The sequence below is a fragment of the Prionailurus bengalensis genome, chromosome B4 (genome assembly GCF_016509475.1).
Source record: "Prionailurus bengalensis isolate Pbe53 chromosome B4, Fcat_Pben_1.1_paternal_pri, whole genome shotgun sequence".
Taxonomy (NCBI): Eukaryota; Metazoa; Chordata; class Mammalia; order Carnivora; family Felidae; genus Prionailurus; species Prionailurus bengalensis.
The window spans coordinates 48161879-48186790 of NC_057358.1; the positions used below are offsets into that span (position 1 = coordinate 48161879).

A 24912-nucleotide genomic window follows, 5' to 3' on the forward strand; every position below is an offset into this window, starting at 1 on the left:
AGCGGCAAAGTGTTAGAACCTTGGCCATGCTAACTCCACTGCCCATGCTCTTTCTGGGGCAACACACAGCCGCTTGCAAATAACTTTTTTGGGGGCACCTGTGTGGCTCAGTCGGTTGAGTGTCCAACTTTGGCTCAGGTCACGTCATGGGTTCGTGGGTTCGAGCCCTGCGTCAGGCTCTGTGCTGACAGCTCAAGAGCCTGGAGCCTGCTTCAGATTCTGTATCTCCCTCTCCCTCTGCCCCTCTCCTGCTCACGCCCTCTCTCTCAAAAATGAATAAACGTTACAAAAAAATTTAAATTTAAAAGAAAATAATCTTTTTCTTCTAGATATTTACAGTACAAACCAGAACAAGTCTTAGCAAGGTATGTGTATTTTTTTTTAGCCGAATAATCTGTTGAAGAATGTGCAAAAGGGAACAATCTTATGTAGCTACAAGGGAAACAAAACGATGCTAGAAGAAAATGCTGACGCTTTCAGCTATAAGAAAGAAGGCCTGGCTGTGGAATCATGAGAAACTACACCGGCAAGAGGACCTGCCTTACCTTGGAAGCAACATAAAATTGAGTCTGTCAGCTCTGTCCCTCTCTGCCTTGTACAGCTGCGTCCTTTCCTCCACCAGATGTTCCAGGTTTCGAGAATACAGCTGTAGACGTCGGATCAAGGTGTCCATATAACTTTCATTTTTTTTGTCGTGAAATAGGCTGTAGGTAGTAATAAAGAGTTGCTACAAATTACTAAAGCATAAACATCCAGTAAAATAGTGGACAAATGTGATTAAAAAGTTATAAAGCAAAAAATAAAATAAAAACGGTCAACACACGTTAAAAAAAATTAGCCTCAGGAGAAATTAAAGAAATAGAAAGAGACATAAGATATATTTTTAAAGTTTATTTATTTATTTTGAGAGAGAGGGAATCCCAAGAAGGCTCTGTGCTGTCAATGAGGAGCCAGACGCGGGGCTCAATCTCATAAACCGTGAGATCACTACCTGAGCTGAAACCAAGTCGGTCGCTTAACTGACTGAGCCGCCAAGGCGGCCCTAGAAATAGACACAAGATTTTTAAAAAATTAAACCAAATGTTAGAGTAATGGTAATAGTGGAGGTAAGGAGGAAAAACATCCACTATGATCTTCCTGGAGGGCAATGTGGCAAAATGTGTCAGAAGCTTTAAAAGTACACACACTGATCAGTTCACCAGCACTTCTTCTAGGAACTAGCCACAGGAAACCACAAGAATGTGCTGAAAGGTAACTACAGAAAAGTCACAGCAGTCTTTATAACAGCAAGCGTTTGAAAATAACCCAAACGAGTAACAAAACGTAACGAAAATATTACGACACAATGGAATATTCATGCATTGTATAAAATACAAATTAGAACAGTTAAAGATACAGAAAGACGCTACCTCTATATTACGTAGAAAAGTTGGTAAAACAGCAAAAATTATAATTTTAATTTTTGAAAACCAGTAGCCATCTATTGATAAATAGGTGATGTTTTTCCTTTGCTTATTTCTATTTTCTAAAATTAAAAAATTTTAATAACAATTTACAATAAAGGGAGAATTTTTTTTTTTAAGGCACTAGAAGTGATAAATACAAGAATAAGAGGACCGAGAAAAGCAAAGCTGAGCCTTCTGTTTTCTCCTTAGAACAGAAAGCTTGGGTCCTCTGCTTTGGATTCTGTGTCTCCCTCTGCCAATCCCCCTCTCACATTCTCTCTCTTTCTCTCAAAAATAAACAAACATTAAAAAAAAGAAAAAAAAATGAAAAAAAAAAAAAAAAAGAAAGACTGGGTCCTAAAGCACAAAACCTAACTCTGGATGATCTTGTTAGGCCAAGGACACTTCGACAAGATGCCAGCTTTCTTCGACGCTGGGACACATTGCAAGCCTTGGTGCAGAGCTCAGTCAGGAGGTACATTGTCTGTAAGGTTGTTCAGTATCGAGATAATGTTTATACCATCTACAGCACCATAGAAGGGGTTGAATAAATACTACTATTTCATTATTACAACAACGATTTAAGTTACCACTTCTGCCCTCAAGGAGAAGATGGCCTCCATCATAATCCCCTGAGGTGGGGAGGGATGTTTGTTAAAATTTCAATACATTTCTGAGTCTACCTCAGACCTACATAACTGGAAACCGCTAGGTCTGGGATTATGAAACTATTTTTTAACAAGTTCCCCAGGGACTTTTCCTTGAAGCCACTAGCATAGAGTCTAGTTGGGAGAGGGAGCAGGTGTAAGGAATAAAGATAGATGATCTCCCTTTGTGATGAATTGATTCAATTAAAACAGTTTTCTCAACCCTGACTGCATATTCTAATCACCCAAGGAGCTATTATAAACCCCTATGCCAGCCTGCACCCCTGACCAATTACGTCAGACTCTCTGGGGCAGGGCTCAGGCACTGTTGTTGTTTTTTTTTTTAACATTCCTGCCCCACCCCCTCCTGCCTGGTGATCTCAATGGGCAGCCAAGTTTGAGAACCACCCTATTAAAGGCTATGTATCAGGGGCCCAGTTTATCTTCACGAGTTTACATTTCACTTATCATATATACAGTCTCATCAGATCTTAGTAAAATGTCTGTGAAAAAATTAAAAAATGAGCAAGAATTACATCATTTGTTATTTTCTGCTCCTTCCACACAAAGGACAGATTAGATGTACCCTTCAATGACCACTTTCATGATTTCACTTGACCTCATCTCAGCCCTGGGCTTTTAGGTTCCATAAGTATCTGAATCTTTGACTTAATGAGAAGTATGGAAAATAAGAGCTGGAAGGAATTGCAGAAATCATCCTATTCAAGTCCAGTTTTAATAAAAAGAAAATTGACATCCAGTTAGGGTAAGCACTTTGCCCAATGTCCTACAGCAAGCTATTACCAGACCCTAGTCTAGAAGCTGGATCTCCTAATCTCTTCACTGTTATTTTTTTCACTCTAACTGAAAACACGGAAAATCTAGAATTCAACCTTACTGGATAATTGTGTGCTTTTTTTGTTTTTTTAAAACTTTGGACCCTGAATTAAAATCTGATTCATGGCACAAGGCTTAAGCACCTAGGGCCAAAGTTTCTGATTTTAAGATTTTAAGAGCTTCTTGATCTTAAGAATGATCTAGTGGCTTTGCAAATACTCAGGACTCGTGCTAGACTTCTAATTATCTCCAGAAGGGTCAGGGAACTAGATTTTTAACAGACATATTTATGATCAGCCAGAGTTTATACATTAACCAGGCAAGTTTTGCCCTTGGCTATTTAACTTTTCAAGTGATTATTCCCCGAGAAAATGGTCTGTTGGTCTCCATCTCATTTTAATTTTTTTGAGACAGGGGTTGCAGTCTGGGGTTTTTCATTAGAACAGGCATTCCATTCTGAGGTGCCACTGGATGTCAACTATTATTAGAAAAATCGGAAATAAGTGAGGAAAAGCAAAAATTTCAGCAATACCCAAATATCTTGGCCAACGTAGACTCAATTTTCTTGAAATCTGGTCTCTTCTCTGGATCTTCCTCCCAGCAGTTTTTTACAAGTAGATAGACCTGAAAGAAAGAAGGGGTGGATTTGCTCAGGGGGTGGTATCTTCTCCTATTCTCTTCCCTTGATGGGAGTAATTGAGGCAGGGAGTATTTTTTTTTTTTAAGTTTATTTACTTTGAGAGAGTGAGAGCCTGAATCCAGGGTGAGGGGCAGAGAGAGAGAGAGAGATGGGAGAAGAGAACGTGAAGCAGGTTCTACACTGTCCGTGAGGAGCCCCACGCAGGTCCGAAACCAAGAGTAGGCCACTTAACCCACAGAGCCACCCAGGCGCCCTGAGGTAGGGAGTATTTTTAAAACATCTCAACTCTGACAATGAGGCTGAGATTGCTTAGTTCCCCTCAGTCTGTCTCCGCGCCACCTTGCCTCACCCGTCCCTTGGGCCCTAAATTAATGAAAAATGTGATATGGGTTTGGATGGGGCTGGACTGTCGGCAGAAAATGCTTTACAGAAGTTTGCAGGGTTTATGTGCAGTGGGTATGAGGCAGTGACTCTAATGTGAATCTCTTCCGCAAGGGCTTCCAACCACAGCGACCAGCGGAATCACCCCGAGAGGTTTCCAGTTTCCTGTGCTCACGCTCCACCCCAGAAGATTCCAATTCCCAGCAGTCCCGCCTTGTCTGAGTCAACCATGGCCTGGAATCAAACGATCCTACTGCTGACAAATCTTCAGAAGGTCCATAGTAACCTAGTGAAACCTCACAAGGCCTGTGCGTGCGTCATTCACCTCACTTCATCTCGTCACGTGAGCACTTGATCATCTCACGTCATCACAAGAAGGGTGAGCACAGTACAAAAGGATATTTTGAGAATGAGACCATGTTCACATAACTTCTATTACAGTATATTGTTATATTGTTACAGTTGTTCTATTTTATTATTATTCTTGTCAGTCTCTGACTGTGCCTAATTTAGAAATTAAACTCTATCAAAGATATGTATGTCTAGGAAAAAGCCTAGTATATAGAGGGCTCAGTACTATCTGCAGTTCAGGTATCCACCGGGGGTCTTGGAATGTATCCCCTGTAGATAAGGGGGGACGACTATATACTTTTCTATTATTTTTAGATGTGGGCATATTCATTTTTTAATCAGTAGGTGGTATTTATAAGCCTAAGAAATATATGACATGGACATCTTGATCTTTTAGCTCCTAAAAATTGAGAGGGCGATATGTGCTTCAGAAGCCAGGTCTTGAGGTGGGAGAGGTGGAAAAGGACATGGGGCTGATTACGGTGCCCAAAGAGAATGTCTGAGTCCTGGCCCCTGGATCCAGTGCATGTCACCTTATTTGGAAAAGAGGTTTGTGTAGATGTGATTCAGTAAAGGATCTTGCAATGGGAACATTATTGTGGACCACCTTGGTAGGCTCAGTGTAGTCTCATGAATCCTTATACAGGAGGGAGGTAGAGGGAGAATAGACAGAAAAGATGAAAATGGAACCATGGAGGCAGAGATTGGAGTGTTGTGGCCACAAATCAAGGGAAGTCAGTAGCCATCAGAAGCTTCTGGAAGAAGCAAGAAACGGATTCTCCCCTAGAGCCTCTGAAGGAAGCATGACCTTGTTGACAACTTATTTCAGACTTCTGGCCTCCAGAACTATAAGGCATAAATTTCTGTTGTTTCAATCCACCAAGTTGCTGGCAATTTGTTATAGCAACACACAAAACTCATGTAGGGAAATGCACTCACTTCCAGTTCTTTCTCCTCTGCCGTTTCCAGGAACAGATCTGGGCGGAAGGGTTTTACTCCATTGGAATTCTCTACTCTGAAAATCTTCTCTGATGGGATGAAAATTATGCAAATTACAAGAAAGAATACAGCATGAAAACATTTTAGCAGCAGCCAGACCCTGAATTGGTTCACCCACCCTGGATGGGTACCCAGTGAAAATATGGCAGAGCCCAGGCAAGCACTCAAAGAATGAATAACCACCAGGCGAGGGGTCTTATACCCACTTATACCCAGGGGGTTATTAGCTTAAGTTAAGGTTACTAAGTCTCTGAAACTTAACTTGAATACCACTACCTTTAGTACGTTTCCTCCAAGAGCCTAGCCTGCCCTCTCTACATCCCTTAGACCCCCACCCTCCAGAGAGTTAAGATCTGGGACATAATAATTACACAGTAAGCAAGGGTTGGATGAATGGAAGGAAGCATTTCCCCCTTGAGAAGACCTGTGACAAAAACTATAGATCTTCTCTCAGTAAGAACTAAAATACATATGTTGTGCCACGAGAGTGATGTAGCTCAGGTGTTAAACAGACACACATCTTTTCTTAGAATCAGAAAGGAAGGGGGGAGACCGTAAGGCAAGAGTCTTCAACCGACAGTAACACTGACAGTAACGACACCTGGTATGTTATATGCTTTTCAGAGCATTCTACCATTCTTCCTGTCAACCCCTCCAATACCCCTGTGTGACGTGCAGTGGAGATATGCCATTACTTCTGCGGATGAGGGGACTGAGCTGTGGTCACAAAGAGATGAGGGTCTTGGTCAGCCTAGAATGCAGGCTCCCAGAGAGGGCAGATGGCTGAGTCCAACTCTTACCATTCTCATCCCGGCAGCTCAACGTGTAGAAGGTTTCTCTCCGCAGGATGATCTCCTGGGCAATGATCCCGTAGCTGTACACATCTCCTTTCTGGGAGATGCTGGCCTGGCGGAGGTGCTCCGGGGCTGTCCACAGGTCTGTGAATTCAGCATTGAGATTGCAAAGTTGAGGGAGCTGAGCGGCTCGTAGGTCTCCAACCTGCTTTTGTTCTTTAAGTCCCTATCCCATGCACCCTGAGTATGAGTGGCCCTGAACTTAAACGTCCCAAACTTTTGAGGGGTTTATGCTAATGCTGGTGATAGGGAGAGAATGCACACTTGCCTCTTGAGCTGACTATATAATGCCAGGATTTGGGTGAGGTCACATGGCAATGTGGTCCCTAAAACTTCTAGAATCATAGTCCTGAAAACCCTCGAGCCTACCTAGAATAGCACTTGGTGTATAGGAGTGCTCAGCAAATATTTGAGAACGACTACAGTAGAATATAAAAGGCTGAGGATTTAATAGCTTGTGGTACATAAGGCATAAACCTATGAAAGCCTTCATAAATAAAAAATACATAAATTTATATTTTTATTATAAAATATAAAATATGTATACTATATGTATATTATGTAATATGGAACATATTATGTATAACATATATGCATACCCATTGAAACACATTTAAACAAAGAGCCTATCAGTGATATTTTGCAGGTTGGACATACTCACAGCCTCCAAATCAGCTATTGGCCACAGATGTGTTTTCTTGTGTTCCCACAGTATTCTTGAAAAAATAATGCATACAGTTTTCTCACATTTTACTCTGTGCCTGCTACTCATTAATGCTTCACACAAGTGAAGTGCTCCTGTGTTCTGTGCTTGGTTCCTATAGACACTTGGGTTTTGGACCCTATCACCTAACTTAGCTAGTAACACCAAGGGCATACATTCAATTTCTCTCCATCCCTTGCAAGTTTTCTAGGATCACCTAACTCCTTCTAAACTTTGAGATTTTCTTTTTCAACGAAAAAAAATCTTTAGATTCATGTTGTGAGGTATGATATGCTTATGCTGAGGCACATTTCCCTTGTTTGGTTTTCCATCCAAATGTTCATTGCCTTTTTGAATTTATGTCTTGTTAATTTGTGTGATTTGTGATTCACATACAATTGATCCTAATGGTTTGGGGTAGAGGACAGGTAATTGGATGAGTTTACGTTAAAACTTCAGGTAACCGACAGCACAGATTCGCAGGTATAACTGAGTGATGTTTAAGAGGATAGCATTTGATCGGCAATTCATCTGATTTTGTGTCGTGGTGAGTCATCTATTAAAGGAGACTTGTTCCACCACAGATGAACCATGCTTGACACATGGTAGGTCTTCATCAAGCACTTATTGGATTGAGTCCAATGTCATCCTACGCTGGATGAGACTGAAGAAGTAGGGGCGGAATTGTAATTTTACTTTTATTGAGAGAAAATGAAAGGATTGCAAAGTAGAATTAGAAATCAAATTTGGGTTTTTGGATCTAGGTGGTATTTTGAGGCTTTGTGGGAGTGCTATATTTCTGAGGCTGTTTAACCCCGAGTTATAGTAGAGAATGGGTAAATGTTCAACATGAAAAGATCTTTATACAAGATAAATCACTTTTCTTTGTGTTTCTCTTTTGGCCCTTATAACAATCCAGAAAGGGATAGGTAAGAATATATTTTACCGATAAGAGTGGGTTTTTTTCCCATTATCATAATCACAGATAAATGAATGACAATTTGGAAACAGGTCTTCTGCCTTGTATTCTATCTTCTTGGGCAAATCTCAGCCTCTGAGCCTCAATTCTGACTTATACAAAGGAAGAGAGTTAGACTAGATGATTTCTAAGGTCTCTCACTACCCTCACCTTCTCTATTTTTTCACCCTGTTCTGCTTCCACAGCCAGTAAGTTCTTCATGATTTCCTCACTGATATCCAGAAACACATGGATAAAGGAAACCCACAGAAGAGATTTGTTCAACTCAAGAAGCACTTGTTGAAAACTGGCAAAAACTGACAAGGGTGTAGTGGTGGAGAATGAGCCAGCTGTTTCCTCTTGTGGCTCCAAGTGTTTATTTTCTGATCAGTATCACCACTCCCTGACCACTTGTGAGAATTTTTTTTTTTTAAGTGGGGAACTAGTAAAAATGTCATTCCTTACAGACCTTTTGTTGGAGGCAAAATGGAACTGCAGCCAAAATCAGTGATCTTTACCACCATTCTACTGTCTACCACACAGTTGGTGGATTTCAGGCGGCCATGGACTTCGGTCTTACTGGAGTGCAGGTATGACATGCCCTGTAATTTTTCAGATGGCAGGGAAACAAAGAGATATGACACTCTTCAGCTGCTTGGTTATTTTAAAGAAAGTAATAACGTTTTGAAAGCATTTCAGCATGCAGACAGAATCACACCACTAGAATTTAAATTTAGTTCCATTAATTCTACTTTAAAAATATTGTTAATGCCCTAATACTTGCCTAAGCACTGCATCTTAAAAGGCAATTGTCTAAAGACTCTGGTTAAACAGTTATGCAGAATATGAAACAAAGGGTTGATTCTAATTTTTTTTTAAGTGTTTCTGCTTACCACTTAGTCTGTGATCTTGGGGTGTATTTCTGGTTTTCTACCTCAATAAAAATATAGACTTGCCCTTCTGAAGGGAGGGGCAATTCAATTACGAAAGGGCAAGCCTCCCCAACCCCGACCCTTTTTTTTGGTGTGGGGAGGTGGGGTGTGGTGTTGCTGTGCTTCCCTCTGGTGGCCAGAGGTGTCACTGCAGAAATTGGTTTTCAGCCTGGATCACAGGAGTGAAAAGTGGCAAAGAGGGTGGGTATCGTACAATACTTTTTAAAACCGATTCTGGTCCTAGATGACTTTCAGGCTATTTAAGGCTGTATCAAACAGCTCAATCTTGGGATTGACTTGTCTTCGTTCTTGAATGACGCCACTGGCAGCCACTTCCTTTTTTCGTATACTATCTGGGAATACACATCTCCAAATTCATTAGTGCCTTGAGCAAGAGGGTTGCCTGTCCTGAACATTTTCTCTTAAAAAGATTGTTGTCTTGCCTGAAGCGTAATATGATTTTGATTTCCAGCAAGTCTATGAAAATGTGTACCCCAAGTTCAGAGCAGGAAAAACATAATAATAAAAAGTAATAGCTTGGATATCGAACATTTATTTATACCAAATATCACATGAAGCACGTGCATTATTTATGAAATCCTCACAACAACCCTCTGACATAGGTACTATTTTTATTATCATTTTATGGATAAAGAAACCAATGCTCAGAGAGGTTGAAAACTTGCTAGACCTGTTTTCCTATGTTTAATTTTCATAAATGTCTCTTTTCTTTGTAGGTCTCTTACCTTAGCAATGTCATACAAGACCGAGATCTTAAACTCCCAATCCATGAATGTACCATCAGGGTAGGAGATGGTGTCATTTAAAACTTCCTGAACAGCAGAAAAAGAAAAGGAAGAAATTGTTGGAAGGAAGGATCCTGTGGAGATTGTTATAGGCTAATAGTGATCTTCTAATCATGAGGCCTGGGGCTCAGAAGCAAACTGAAATGCCATTGTCCTGTTTTTCCTGAGCATGTATTTCTTTCCTTTCCTATGAAACATCAGGTGGCTGTCGCCATAATAAAATGAGGAGGAGATACTCATCGTATTCCAAATCCTGGTTCTTCTGCCAGACAGGGGGAAAGGAATGAGCAGACACCTGCCTGGAGAATGGGCTATCACAGGTTGTGGGCTGCAGGTTCTGTTTCTCTGAAATCACACTGGTGATTAGCAGGAATTGCTATTAGGGAATCCCGTCCTCTTTTTTTCCTCACGGGATCAATTGCATCCATTGGCTGACAGCTCTGAGTTTTCTTTACATTTACCAAGTACTCTGTTAATAAGAGCGAGTTCTTGGATTTTGTGTGAATTGTACCACCTAGAAATTTGAACTTACTATTTTAACACGATGATGGTTCTGTGAAGATGCAGGGTTGTAGCTAAGCAATAACTATTCTTCACAGTAAAACTCGAATAACCGAATAATAGGTTCCTGTTTGGGGAAAAAGCCCAATTTGACCTTTAGTTTTAACTCAGGAACTGTACCAATGACTTCCAGTGAAGGGCGTGTAGTCATTAATCATTTCAGATAAGGCTGGTTTAGCTGCGGCTATCAGGCCCGGTTAAAGGAGGGAAATTATGGGCAGACAGTCTCTGAAGTAATTCTTTCCCTTAGCACATGATATATTTTATATTTTTATTTATTATCTCTTCTCCCTATGGAAATGTAAACTCTGTGATACTTTTTGTTCCGTATCTTCAATATCTAGTACAGTATCTGGCATATCTAGATGTTTCATGAGTGTTTGTTGCATAAATGAATCAATTGTTCCTAAACAAGTTTAGCCAAGGTTGTTATATATTTATAAGATGGGAAGCATATTGTCTTTTATCTAGGGAAACACTTGCCCATTTGTTTCCTTACAAAAGTAGGTTCTGATGGGATTTGCCAGGGACTGAAGCCTGGGGGCAGGAGGGGGATGGGACTGTAAAGTTTGCACTGGCACAGCCTTTGCTTTGAGATTCAAGACACAAAGGAGCAGTTTCCTGTAGAAGCTTCTGTCCAACATGATGCTAGAAGGGGGCCCCAGAGCACTCAGATAAATGAAGTTTCCTATCTTACAGCAGAGAGCCCAAAACACTATCTAAACATTGACTGGGCATGTTAGGGATTAAAAGGCCATGTGAAACCCTTTGACCAGGCCCTATTAATTGGTATTCTAAAATTTCCTTTCACTGAAATCGAATGATCAGATTTGGTCTAGGCTTCATATGAAAAAACATTTCTTTTTGTTGTTGTTGGTTGTTTTAAAGTTTATTGATTTTGAGAGAGAGAGAGAGAGAGAGAGCGAGCACACACACGTGTGCACATATAAGCAGGGGAGGGGCAGAAAGAGAGGGAGAGAGAATCCCAAGCAGGCTCTGCATGGTCATTGTGGAGCCCAAGGCAGGCCTCAGTCTGCAAGATCATGACCTGTGCTGAAATCAAGAGTTGGATGCTCAACCAGCTGAGCCACCCAGATGCCCTGCCCGGAAAAACATTTCTATAGATGGCTCCTGACTTATGATGGCTTGACTTGCATTTTTTTTTTTTTAACTTTACAATGGTGTGAAAATGATATGCATTCAGTAGAGATAATACTTCAAATTTTGAATTGGTATCTTTTCCCAGGGCTGGCAATTATGATGCTGGGTGGGCAGTGAGGCTCAGCTCCCAGTGAGCCACTGGATCAGGAGGGTAAACAACCAATATACTTACAACCATTCTGTGTCCAAACAACCACCCTGTTTTTTACTTTCAGTACAGTGTTCAGTAAGTTACATGAGATATTCAACACTGTTGTAAACAGGCTTCGTGTTAAAAGATTTTGCCCAACTGTAAGCTAATGTAAGTGTTCTGAGTGTGTTTCAGGTAGGCCAGGCTAAACTCTGCTGTTTGGTAGGTTAGGGGGATTAAATGCATTTTTGACTTAAAGATTTTTTTAACTTATGGCTTTATGGGTACATAAGCCCATTGTAAATTGAGGAAGATCTGTAATTTTGAAAGACTTGAGATTTTTATGATTAGGAATGTGTGTTTATTTTATATCAGCACCAATTTGAATGATCATTTTCAGCATCAATTACAATGATTATGAGTTTTCTATGACCTTTCGATATGATGCATTATAGTAATATTTTTTCCTTTCATAGAATTAATCCTATCTGATTATATTATGGTTTTTATATACAACTGGCTTAGAGTTACTAGTATTTTATTTATATTTTTTCCATGTAATTTCATAAATGTAGTTAGTCTTTAATCATATTTTACTATCAACTTTATGCTACCTTGCTGAATGCTAAATGAATTTAGAAGATGTTCATTTTTTATTTAGCATTGCAATAGTATTTACATAGACAGTAAGGATTAGTTTTTGAGGCTTAAAATAATTAAGCTGATCTGGTATTATCTGTAATGGAAATTATAATTTCTTGTATCATTATTGTCCTATTTAAGTTTTTGCTTTTTGAGTCAAATTTTCATGATCATATTGCCTCTGAAAAGATTCCTTTTTTAAGATTTTATAATTTAAGTCAAATGAAGTATTCTTTCACAACTGAAAATATCTTTTTCACAGCTTTATTTTTTATCCTCACTTTTTTGTATTTTTGTTTTAAAAGTTTTAATTAGAAGTATGAGAGGCTTTTATGTTTTATATTTTAAAAACCTAATGAATGCACCTTAAAATTCTACATTTTAAAAAAAATTTTCTTTTCATGTTTTTATTTATTTTTGAGACAGAGAGAGACAGAGCATGAACAGGGGAGGGTCAGAGAGAGAGGGAGACACAGAATCTGAAACAGGCTCCAGGCTCTGAGCTGTCAGCACAGAGCCCGATGTGGGGCTCGAACCCAAGGACCGCGAGATCATGACCTGGGCTGAAGTCGGACGCTCAACCAATTGCGCCACCCAGGTGCCCCTATGCCGTACGTTTTGAAAGCTACTATTCTTTTAATTGAAGGCTATTGAAAAAAAAATCTAAGTGATTAATTTAAAATTTTTATTATTTTAAAATTTTATTGTATTATGAATATTTAGATTTTTGAAGTTGCTACTGCACCCAAACTTGGTAGTTTGGCTTTGTTATAGGGAGGATATGGAGGTGATTAAGAAATACTGGGTCTGAAAGTAGCCCAAAGGCAGAGTGACCACACATCCTTTTTGATTGGATCCAATTGCTTTCTATATCTGCTATTCTGACCTAATTGTTACAGTACCCCTTTCCTTCTCAAAATATCGTGATAAATTATATGATCATCCTACCCAAAGGCATTTCAAGGACCGAAAGCTCTCATAACATATGCCCAGACAGTGCACAAGGTGAGGTGCAAATATTTCAATGCTCTTTGAAGCAGTTGCCCTGGACTCCTTTCTGCTCCTGCCCATTTCCCATTTCTAGTCCTGTTTCTGCTTGAAACCTCACTTTGTTTCTTGTATTTAATGGTTCTGTGTATGCCTGCCCTTCTGGATGACCCAGTGATTTGATATTCCTAGCTTGATGCTTGGTTCTCCCTAAGAACTCATCCCTATCTTACTTTCTCTTCCTGCTGGACCTGCTCAGCCAGAATGCCTGGCCACATCTGGCAACACCTGGGCCAGTCTCAGTCTCTCCCAAGGGAGAGAAGGGCAGGAATTTAGAATGTAGCAGAACCAGGACTAGGGACAAGTCTCTAATGCTTATTTGGTGCTATCATAATGACTATCCATTTTTCTTTTAATGTTTATTTATTTTGAGAAAGAGAGGGAGAGTGTGTGTGAGGGGCAGAAGGGCAGGGCAAAGGAGAGAGAGGGAGAGTGAGGGAGAGAGAGAGAGACAGAGAGAGACAGAGAGAGAGAGAATCCTAAGAAGACTCCATGCTGTCAGCGCAGAGCCTGACATGGGGTTCGAGCTCACGAACTGTGAGATCATGACCTGAGCCGAAATCAAGAGTTGGACGCTCAACTGACTGAGCCACCGGGTGCCCCTCCATTTTTCTCTTAACACAAAAAGAAGTGTGCAAGTAAAATAAAGTGAATTTAGAAGTTATCACTGACTTTTCCACATCTGTTCTCTGTTTTTTCAAGTCTACGCTCTTGACTATTTTTGTGTTTTTTTTTGTAAAATTGTAGTTAAGTTTGGTTGACAAAATCTAAGTGATCTAGTTAGTAAGCATGTGGACGTAATAATTCTCTGATGTTGTTTCATGGGTAAACATTTAAAATTTCTATGAAATCTTTTTTTCCCATACGGTGACCAGTTAGGAAATTGGAAATGATCGTGGGTCCTTACCCGGAGGGATCCTCTCTCGCAGTATTCGATCACCCCAAAGATCATGGTATCAAGCTTCACGGTGCCGTAGAACTTGGTTAGGTTGTAATAGTCCATCTGAAGCAACTAAGATAACATGTTTATTTACAAAGCAAGTCAGGCAGGACGGAGCACCACAGTACAATTAATATGCTAATAAAACATGTCATGTTTTAGGTCTTTGGGAAGATGTAATGTTCTTGATACATTTGAATGTCAGTACATTTCTTACTGACGCTACATCGCACTCAACAGTTTTGCTTTTATCGGTGAGGAGACTGGAATATGAACCTTTGACTATGCTCAAATCCTATCAGGGCCATTTTCCAGGACATGCTAATAGATTTCTAATATGTTTTACACCATCAAACACCATTCTTCCACTTCTGCTGGTAGAATTTTCAACCAAGAGGAGTATAGTCACCCATTTCTTGGTCTGAGGGCTTATTTGTCACCATCCCCAATAACATCTTGCACCACTGGAGACTTTGGTGCTTGGGGAGGATGGAGTGAGCTATTTCTCACTTAAGGATTTCAAGTTGGAGACACATACCTTGTTCAATTCTATCTTCTGTTTCTCAGTGAAATTGCCATCATTGTGCTTCAGATCCTTTAGAATCACTCGCTACAAAAATCAATTGAATTAAGGAGATAATGTTGTAGCATGACCACCGATATGCATATTATAATAATTTGCTGTGGGTCTATCTTCCCAGCATACTGTAAGCTCTTGGGAGCAGTGACTATTTTATTGATATTTAAGGTGCCCAGTGCCTGCCTAGGCTCAGGTTTGAATGTTTCTTTAAGAATAACTAAATGAAAAGGGAGGGAGGGAGAAAGGGGGGAAAGAAGATACAGAAGTCCCACACGGGACTGTTGTATTCCCACTGCAATGCGCCAAAGTAGAACACTAGGGTAGTTTGGACTGCTCTGAACTCTTCTATTTTTTCTTTTCCTTCTTTACACTCTACCACCTCTTAAAAATTCTATCTGTCTTTCAATTTTCCCACCATTGTGAGTTTGGTACCCTTGAAGCAGAGCCCTGCCCATCCCTGTGATAAGCTCCAAGAAGAGCCCCTCGGGCCAGCCCCCACCATTGCACTGCTACCATCAGGAGCCAGGGGAATGTTGGGCAGCAGGCCTGGAACATAGCCTATTGAGAGTTCAGAGAAGCAGAGGAGACTAGTCACCTTCTTGTCGTATTTGCACTGTCGGAGTCTCTGAATTGTGTCTCGTCTCTTGTCATCATCGATCTGGCACAAGAAAAGGCTAATTATTATAGAAACTTCGTATCTTGTCCCATCTACTGCCAAAGGCAGAGTGACTCTACCAGGTGGGCCCTATCTATTGGTTCACAGCATGCTGGGCAGGCTCCCTGTCACTACTCACATTCACTCTCCAACAGGGTCTTCTTTCCAGGGATCTGCTTCTCAAGCTTAACTCTGGGTCCTCCACCCTTTACCTCCCTGCTTGTGGCCTACTGCAGCCAGGGATTTCCTTTGCTTCCTTCTCTTCTGGCCCATCCTACTGGGAATCTTGGCCTGTAGCTATAGACAGGTGCTCTTAGGGAAGTGTGTTGTGCACTTGAGTTGCAAACTCGTGCCTCAGGCCCAGTTAGCAATGCAAGTGAGGACACTGGGCCGGGGGTCTAAGGAGGGCAGCTCTGGGTTCAGCCTAGAGTTGCCAGATCATCTGATTTGTCAAAAGAAGCTGGTAATGTGGATTCTCCTGTCCCATTCCAAAATTTTTATATTTGGCAATTAATTTGAAAAGATGTTAAATATTAAATGAAACACACACACACACACACACACACACACACACACACCTACAGGCTAGATATGGCTCTTGATCTGCCAGACTTCTGGTCCAAGGGCAGAAAAAAGGTTGAAAACTATTGCCTCTTTCAATTTGGTTTGCATAAAAACCTGTGATGTATTATAATATTGGTTACAACCTATCTCATAGAACCTTTTGAAATGTGAGTGAAATAAAGTACATCAAATTCCAAGCACGATGCCTGGCACAATGCAGATTAATAAATGTCAGTTGTCTTCTCTTCCTCTTTTCATTTTACAAATGAGCTACATAAGGGTTAAATGGCACTAAGTGTCACATACGGACAGACAGCAGTATGTGAGCTTGCTGTCTTGTGTCATATTCTTTTTACTGAGCCCTTGATTAGGTCACTTAAACTATTTGAACCTTAGTAACTTATCTGGGAAATCCTAACTGACAGGGACACTGGGTATCAAATGCAATAAAGTTTGTGAAATTGTTTTACAAGCTTAAGCATTTTATCCTCAAATGAATTATCATCATCTTCATCTTTTTTTTTTTTTTTCATCTGTTACTCATCCCTTTGACTTTCCTGATTTCTCTTTTTGTCTGGCTACTTTGGTTTTCTCTTCCTTTCTGTTTTAGTACAGGAATGTGCTCTTTCTCATCCCGTCCCTTGGTCTTGTTTCCTTATCTCTGCCTGCAGCGCATATACAGGATTTGAACCACTGCCTGTGTGGTGGTGTGGCATTTTCCCCTCTTGCTGACTTTGGCTGACCACCTGGGGCTTTCTCCCTGCTTCACATGACTCATGGCACTGGAAGACCTCTCCTTACAGCCAGTTCCTGGCCTCCTGCTCCCCAGCCTTCCTGAAATTCAGAGTGACTCTGGCTCCCCATGCCCTGAATCACCTCTATTCTGTCCCAAAGACTTATTGTCCCAAAGACATACTCCTTTAGCCAGATGAGTGGGCTAATCTGATTGAATTAACACATAAAAAATTCTGTAATGTCTGATGAGGGATGGATGGGTTATATTTCTAGGAATACTTACACCTCAAGAAGACAGAGACACAATATTTTAGGCCTCGTCAAAAAGAACGAACATGAAGCGTGAGGTTTGAGACAGTGGGGGAGGCTTGTGAGGAGTGGAGGCATGGCTGGATGTGTGCAGAGGTGGGCCACGTGGCAGCCTGTGCTGGTGTCATAAGACGCAGAGGAGTACTCGCTCCTTCTAGAGGTCTCCTCTCCCCTCCGGGGGTCCTGCCAATTAGTCATTTAGGTCCAAAAATTCTCTCTTGGGAAGCCCAATAGTCTTATGATTGTCTGTACCTTTCTGTGAATTACTGCAAGGTGGATTTTATCCTGACACTTGCCTGCAACAGAGTGGTCTTTGCGAATAGAAGTTTTATGTGTGAGCTTCTGAATGCAACAGGAAGGATGTTCAGAGAAGGAGCATTACAGGAGGCAAGGGAGACCTAGTCCTCGTATAGTGTGAGGGGGTCCTAGCTCTCGGAGACAACATGCAGGAGCTGGGTGGAGTGACAAGAGCTGGTAGGGTGGCTCCAAGGACAAACCTGACCGGGCCCAAGGCTGAGAGACCCCACTCATCTCTTCACGTGGAGGTTCTGGGTCTCCCTCTTCTCTTAGTACGCTTTGGTATAAAAACTCTGATAAAAATACGGTCAAAGATAGGTTTTAGGATCTCAGCCTTCACAGTGAGATAGACTAGGTTCAAACTGTGGCCATGTTCCTGAAGTTAACCTGTTAACCTCACAGGACTCGGGCGAAGATGAAACGGGTCAATGCATCTGGCACAGGAGAAGGGCTCAGCGTCAGCTCTTATTGGCAGTAATCCTGCTCATTAGCTGTGTGTGTTCCTGCACCTGTTTCCTAACCCTACATCGTTCAGTTCCCTCATCAGCAAAGTTATGATAAAGTTTAAGTCTTGAGTTCCTTGTCAGAAACACTGCGGATGAGATAATATGGATCCAGCATTGACAGCACTCAAGGGGAGGCATTATTACTGGCTGCTGTGATATTTCCTGGCTGAGGGAGAAGGCAGGCAAATATCAGCAGAGGCCTCATTCTTCAGCAATGAGCAAGATAAGCCATACATCCTTAGGATGGGCAGAGTAATAGCCAAGTTTAAGTGGAACTCAAATTCTCTATCCTGACGTCTATGTTAGGGCAAAGGAGGATCAATGAAAACATGGGAAGCTGAGAATTAGAAAATGTCTAAGTTCTAGACTCTCCAACAAATGATCCCTGCTTGGCCCATTTCTTAGCACACTACCAGTCTTGTCAAATACCTGGCAAGTTGCACTAGCTCTAGCTTTCATACCTTCAGGCTAACATGGTTGGTCTCATTGGTCTCCAGAGGAAAGATATTTTCAGGAGGAATGTGGGACCATTTTTTCTGACGAAGTTCATATTCTTTCTTATATTTTCTGTGAAAGGAATAGAACCAGTCAATAGGTTTTTTATTAACATTCATGCCATTTAGCTTCTAAACACTAAGAGAAATTTAGAACACTGATATTCTCAGGTAGATATGCAGTGAGACAGGTTAGCCCCATGGTGTGACTCCATATTCTTTAGAGTGGTGAATTCTGGCTATTAGAGGAGCTATAAGGATTTCTGATGTGTTTCTTCCTTCCCTTCCCTTCCCTTCCCTTCCCTTCCCTTCCCTTCCCTTCCCTTCCCTTCCCTTCCCCATTGCCCCTTCCCCATCTTCCCTTCCCCATCTCCCCTTCCCTTCTCTCCCCTTCCCTCCCCTCCTCTCCCCTCTCCTCAGGTCCTTCACTAAGGCAGCTCTTCACTATAATGAAGAATCTGAACTGATGATATGGAAACAGTAAGGAAAAAACAAAAAAAAATTAAGCTTGAAAAGCAAAAATGGTAATTTTTAAGCCACCAGAGAATATACCAGATTCCTAAACAAGCCAGTTCCTCTTATGGATTTGTGCCTTTAAAAAATAACTGTATAAAGAAAATAGAAAAGCATAGAGAAAATGTAACACGCATTTCAACGTTCAAAATGTCACCTTTTTAAAGTGTTTCTCCCAGACAGTATAGATAAAGCAGAATTCTTGGGTTATAGGAAACACAACTTTTTGTAGATATTGACAAATTATTTCCCAAAGTGGTTACACCAGCTGACCCACCCATGATTAGAATTCCTGTTTCCTCCATATTCTTAACATTTGGTATTAGTAAACTGTTTTTTTTTTTTTTACCATTATGATGTATGTGAAATGGTATTTAATTGTTGCTTTGTGCTTCATTTTTTCAAAATATAAGCATTTCTTTTTAGAAAAAAAAGGTGTTTATTTAATTCGAGAGAGAGAGAGCACATACACACATGTAATCAGGGGAGGCACAGAGAGACAGGGAGAGAGAGAATCCCAAGCAGGCTCTGTGCTGTCAGCATAGAGCCTGATGTGGGGCTCAAACTCACAAACCATGAGATCATGATGTGAGCTGAAATCAAGACGGACGCTTAACTGACTGAGCTACCCAGGAATCCCCATTTTTTTTGATTACTAGAGAGATTCAATGTCTTTTCAACCACTAGTTTATTGCTTATTTTAACTTTGTTGTATAGAAAGTTTAGTTTTCATTATGGCCACCTTCATTTTTTTTTTCTTCTGTAACTTACCTTAACTGAGAAATATTTTCCTAGTTGAGATCACAAAGTCATTTTCTATTAATTTCTTCTCAGTTTTGAAGTTTGAGTTTCACATTCAGGTCTTTATTCCATTTATAATCCATATGGAATGAACTCTATATTTGTGTATAGTTTCAGGTAGGATTTTAATTTCATTTTTTTTAGGATTTTAATTTCATTTTTTTCCATGTTTCAAGGCTACTGTGCCAATATCATTTCCCAATTGACTTGTAATATCACCTCTATTGTATTCCAAGTTCCATTGCTTGCTGTGTCTGATTCTAGAATCTGAATTTTTTCCATTGAGCTATTTGTCCTTGAGTTTGTCTTTGCTTGTGGTCATTTGACAAACTTCTACTCACCTTCTTAACCTCATCCGTGTGCCCTTATTAATGTCCCCTAAGCAGAAATGATTATTTTCTTCCTATGCTTTTCTGAGTATTCCTCTATTAAGTACATATAAAATAGTATATTACTGGCCAATGATTATGATCCTAAGACCTGGAGGCAAAGTAGTCTTATAGCCTTGAAGGCTCTCATCTCTGCATTTCCAAAGACTCTTGGGACCCAAGAGAGCCAACTGTCATCCATATTGAATCAGAGGATGCCATAAACCATTCACTACTTTTCTTGTATAGGCAGCTGTAATGGAGAACTATGTGAATAACATCTGTCTACCAGATCTCATTTGGACACATCACTGCTCTGGCCATTGGGAAACCCTATCTCTGCCTCCTGTGTTTAAAGAAAATGGAAAATGCCTGTTTCTGCACGTTATTGTCTCTTACCTTGTGATTTACCCCTATCTTAAGCTGACAATCATTTGGACTTGGTTTCTGAAGGACAACTGCCACATTGTGACCTTGCTATTGACTGGATTTATTATCCTCAAATTGTGGTTTCTGGTTACCTTCAACTAAATGACCGCAATACACTGTATATGTGTATATACATCTCAAATTTGGGGTAATGCAGTTACAGGAGTCAAATTCTGCCTTCAGACTGAACAGAGAAATCTACTTCCTTTCCTGGAGAAAACTTTAACAGATATGGAACAGTTTGGATGCTCTCATGAGAAAGTATAGTGACACACAGATCAACACGTGTGATACACAGAGAAAAATTGTTATCTGGTTCAGTTGGGAAATGGGGGTGATTCTGACAATATAATATGATAGAAAGTTTTGTGTGTTTAACATACACAGATTAAGAGGTAGTGTGATATTCACTCATTCATTTATATGTTCAACAAATATTTGTGAGTATACATTATGCCTCTGTCACTGTGCGGGGCAATCCATATGTCCAAATTGAGTAGAACAACCATGGAACTGATGGTCAGAAGGCCTGACTGCTAGTCTTGGCCCTACACACTACCCGGTGGTATGATTAAAGACGAGCCATTAGGTTTTCTGGGTCCCTTTCCCCATGCGAAAACAGGAGGAGGTAGATGATTTCAAAGGACTCTTCCAGACTGAACATATAGAGACTTTGAAATTTCCCACAAAATGCCAATAAACAGCAGAATAGCTGTCTCTACCTATAGAGTGCCCATTATATGGTTGTCACTATACACACCTCATTTCAAGTTCTCACAACAGGTCAGATGAGGATACCGAAGCTAAGTAACACATCATAATGCACTCAAAATCACACAACTAGTAAGTCACAGAACTGAGCTAGATAGGCGTTCAGGTCCCTCTGACACCAAGCTGTAAGTGATCTATTCAGTACCATTCTGCCTGTGATGTGGTCTTTGATGCAGAATGCCTTCATGATCTTCGATCTGTCTAGAAACCTTCTTGTGAATGTATATTACCATTTATGACATCAGACTTCTCCCTCTCCTGCTCCCTCCCTCTCTGGATGATGAGCACAGTGAGACAAAGAGGGTGACAGGTACCTCAGCACCAGAAGAGCGATGAGGAGGAGCAGAACCACAGCTCCTGTGAGGGTGAAGACCGCAATCAACAGGGCTTGAGGGCCTGTGGCAGAAAAGACAGTGAAAAAATGCATTAGTAAGGATCTTTGAAGAGCGAATAAAAACATTTCAAAGACTCTAGTTGTATAATCTAATTTGAGGAAAGGGAAAGGAGAAACTTAAAAAAAAATATTGATCTTTATTAATGTCTTCATTGTTAGTTCAGGTCCTATATCTGTGGTCTCTGAAGAAAATTATCTGGAATGTGCCAGGGGAAGTGGTTTAATTCCAGCTATCCTTATAATCTGCTCACTGTACTTCTTATGGGAATCACCAAATGTTACAAGAACATAAAATAGTTTTCAGTGCAGAGATAATTTTGGTAGGAAGCCCACCTAATATCCTTGGAACTCATATACCTAAGGAGGACTCGTAGAGAAAGAGAACAAGCACAAATCAGAAGAAAAGTCAGTCACTGTAGAATACCAAGTGACAGTGTTGCCTGCTGGTCCTTCCCAAGCACTACCAGGTCATTGAGGGAAGTCACTGAAGAATGTAAGTGACTTTATTTATTAGAACACTAGTTGTAGGTGGAGCCGTAAGGATGGAGGGATTTAAGAGACTCACAGAAGGGTAAGTGAAACTCAGGAAAATGTGGATCTAATCCAAGGAAGCATTGAAGCAGAATCCGAATCTACAAAGGAACAAGGCTTTATTGAGAAGGACAGCAGCAATAGTAAAACTGTGCAAGAAAGTCACGGTTCATATATGCCACAATGGATTCAGTTCAAGAAGGGGAAATGGAATGGATTCCAACCAATAGACAGAGTGCTATTTAGCTTTATATAAATAATGATGAAAATGTTTACTAATTTTCAACTTTTAAAATCAAATTGTAGGTAAATGGCAGAGGGCTTCACAGAGGTACAAAACAGATATTATCAACTATGAAAAATTAAAGAGAAATACAGGAGACTCTGGGAGATAAGAAGGAGGTAGAAGGAAGGATAGGGCCACTAGTTGGGAAGCAAGAAGTTTTTTATATAGTTGATAGAATAATATTAGAAACTTATGTGTATTAATCAAAACTACAAAGGCATCCAATAAATGAATTGACAAAAAATATATAGCTATATTGAGAAAAGGTTAGAAAAAAGTAGGGCTGGTAAAGATGAACCAAATCTTTCATCAGTACAAGAAATAAACAGATAACCTCTAATATTTATAAATCAAGAAAGATATTCATATTACTTAGAAATATGCAACAAACTAAAGTCAGAAGTGATTGAGAGACCAAAGTTGACAGAGACGGGACCAGGCACACTCACTTTCCACTATGAATATTTCTACTATTGGGTTTAAAAATCACATGCATGAATTTGTCGTCACTAAAATTTTCTCCGTGCTTTTTATAAGGGGTGGTGTTGAAGAATTTATGCTTTGCTGCTAATGTAGGATGTTGCTTCTGCTTGTTATCTTGTTTTCTGCTAAGGGAAAACCTACAACAGTGAAAATTTGAGCGCTGGATTTCTGTTCTCATCAGGGAAGAAACTGATTAGTACTCTGGATTTGGAGTTGCAGTATGGGCATGTTTGACTGTGTGAATTCTGCTTATTACTGTGATCATCACTTCCCTCACCTAGCCACCACTGCCATTGCCATCACTCTCCAATTCCACACAAAAAACGAAGTCAATACAAGAAATACAATTCTACTCATCAATGATTCTACTCATCAGTCTACTAAGATTACACATCCCCCTAGACTAGAACATGAATTGGATGGACTAGGGGGAGCTTCCGCTGGGTCATTGCCCATCTCAATTCCTATATGCCCCCGACAGTATGAACATCTCACTGCACCATATTTAAATATACTATATACTATTTAACTATAGCGTTGTTAATTCAACATACTTTTCAGTTTTGCTTAAGTTAGTCAAGTCACAGTATTACATTAGTTCAAAGGTCAAGCTTCTGCTGCTGTGGTTATCACATTGTATTTAATTCCATTTACAGTGAAGGTAGAATGATTTTATAAGCCCACAGTCATAGGATAGTTAGAAAGAATCTTAGAGTTAGTTAACAGATGTCCTGATTTGAAGGAGGAAGAAACTAACACTTGGAGAAGTAAATTGACTGAAATTAACACAGGGTGGATTAGTGCTGAGTAGAAATGAATTTATAGTTATCTCATATTGTTCCTTCCTTCCTTCCTTCCTTCCTTCCTTCCTTCCTTCCTTCCCTCCCTCTCTCCCTCCCTTCCTCCCATTCCTTCCTTCCTTCCTCCCTCCCTCCATCTCTTCTAAGGCACTAAGTTGGGCAAGCAGATATGACTAAAGAATAGACCCTACACTCACACAGTATATGGTTTAAAAAGATGTGTAAACCAATAAGTGTGATATAAATTCTATACTAGAAGTCTGGTGGGATTTGGGAAAGATCAATGGGACGCTAAGAAAAAGCTTAGAAAAGATGAAATTCAAATTAAATGTTGAAGATGAGTGGATGTTTACCAGTTGTATGGAGGAGTGATACATTTTAATCGGAGCGAGTAGCATCACTGAAGACACAGGGGCACGAGGTTGCAAGACCACCTCCCACCATTTTTTTAAGGAAATAGGAGGAAGTTGAGGGAGTAGGGAAGGGATTTCAGGCAAGATGAAAGAAAGATAAGTCTGGAGAAGTAAGAAGATAAATGGACATTTTGTGCTGTAATAAGTCATTTAGACTTTATTCTATGGGTAAGGTAGAGCTGCCAATTGAGTGTTAGCAATAATGCAACAATATGACTGGATCCATGCTTTCATTCTGGTGGCACTGTTGGTTAGACTAGAGGTGGGCAGGGAGCAGGACTGAAGCAGGAAGTCAGGTGGATGTTACTGTAACCCAGGAGGCAGATGATGATGGTTTAGAACATTCCCTGGCATTAAGTAAATCTTTGTAGAATGAATGAAACCATAGTGATAGTGTTATCTCAGTTGAAACATTCTGACACTTAGTTGGCAGCTGTGTACCCAGATAAAAGACCAGATGAAATCTTGTTTACTATTTGAAAGATTGAATTACTTTATTTATAAAGTTTGAAGTTAAATGTAGTAACAGTTGAGTAATGAAAAGTTCTGGCTAACTGAATTTTCTGGCTAAATGAAGATGAAGTGAAGTTGCCCAGGATGATACAATGTCCCTGTAATATGAATATTTAATGTGATGTCTCTTAGGTAAATAATGAGAGTTCTCTTAAAAATTACTTTTTGAGAAGTTGAGCATTTTATAAAGCACAGATCCTTCTATTGAATAACCCAAATATCCCAAAACTCTTAAGGAAATATATTAAAAATACAAGCTGACATTGTTACCACAGGCTATAATTAAGGGAAAAGAAAAAATAGTTGCAACTCAAAAAGTTACAAAGGAAAGAAGTAAAGAGTTGCAGAAATCCATGAGAAAAGAGATACATTTTAAAAGTTAAGTGTGGTTAAACCTAGGAAGCTTGCAGATGGTTCTACAGATAATTTTAAAAAG

At 40.1% G+C, this 24912-nt stretch overlaps 1 protein-coding gene across 4 annotated transcripts in view; it reads right to left on the bottom strand.

The window, feature by feature from the left end:
- The window catches only part of GUCY2C (guanylate cyclase 2C), a 141473-nt gene that overhangs the window by 13266 nt on the left and 103295 nt on the right, over positions 1-24912 (bottom strand). For all 4 annotated transcript variants that reach the window (XM_043564729.1, XM_043564727.1, XM_043564728.1 and 1 more), the window contains 11 exons: positions 21371-21452; positions 18142-18247; positions 15210-15272; positions 14573-14644; positions 14002-14106; positions 9494-9580; positions 8285-8417; positions 6101-6238; positions 5241-5329; positions 3462-3553; positions 546-704 (listed from right to left, as the gene is read on the bottom strand). In XM_043564729.1, the coding sequence (XP_043420664.1) occupies positions 546-704; positions 3462-3553; positions 5241-5329; positions 6101-6238; positions 8285-8417; positions 9494-9580; positions 14002-14106; positions 14573-14644; positions 15210-15272; positions 18142-18247; positions 21371-21452 (1126 nt within the window). The remainder of the gene's footprint in view (positions 1-545; positions 705-3461; positions 3554-5240; positions 5330-6100; positions 6239-8284; positions 8418-9493; positions 9581-14001; positions 14107-14572; positions 14645-15209; positions 15273-18141; positions 18248-21370; positions 21453-24912) is intronic.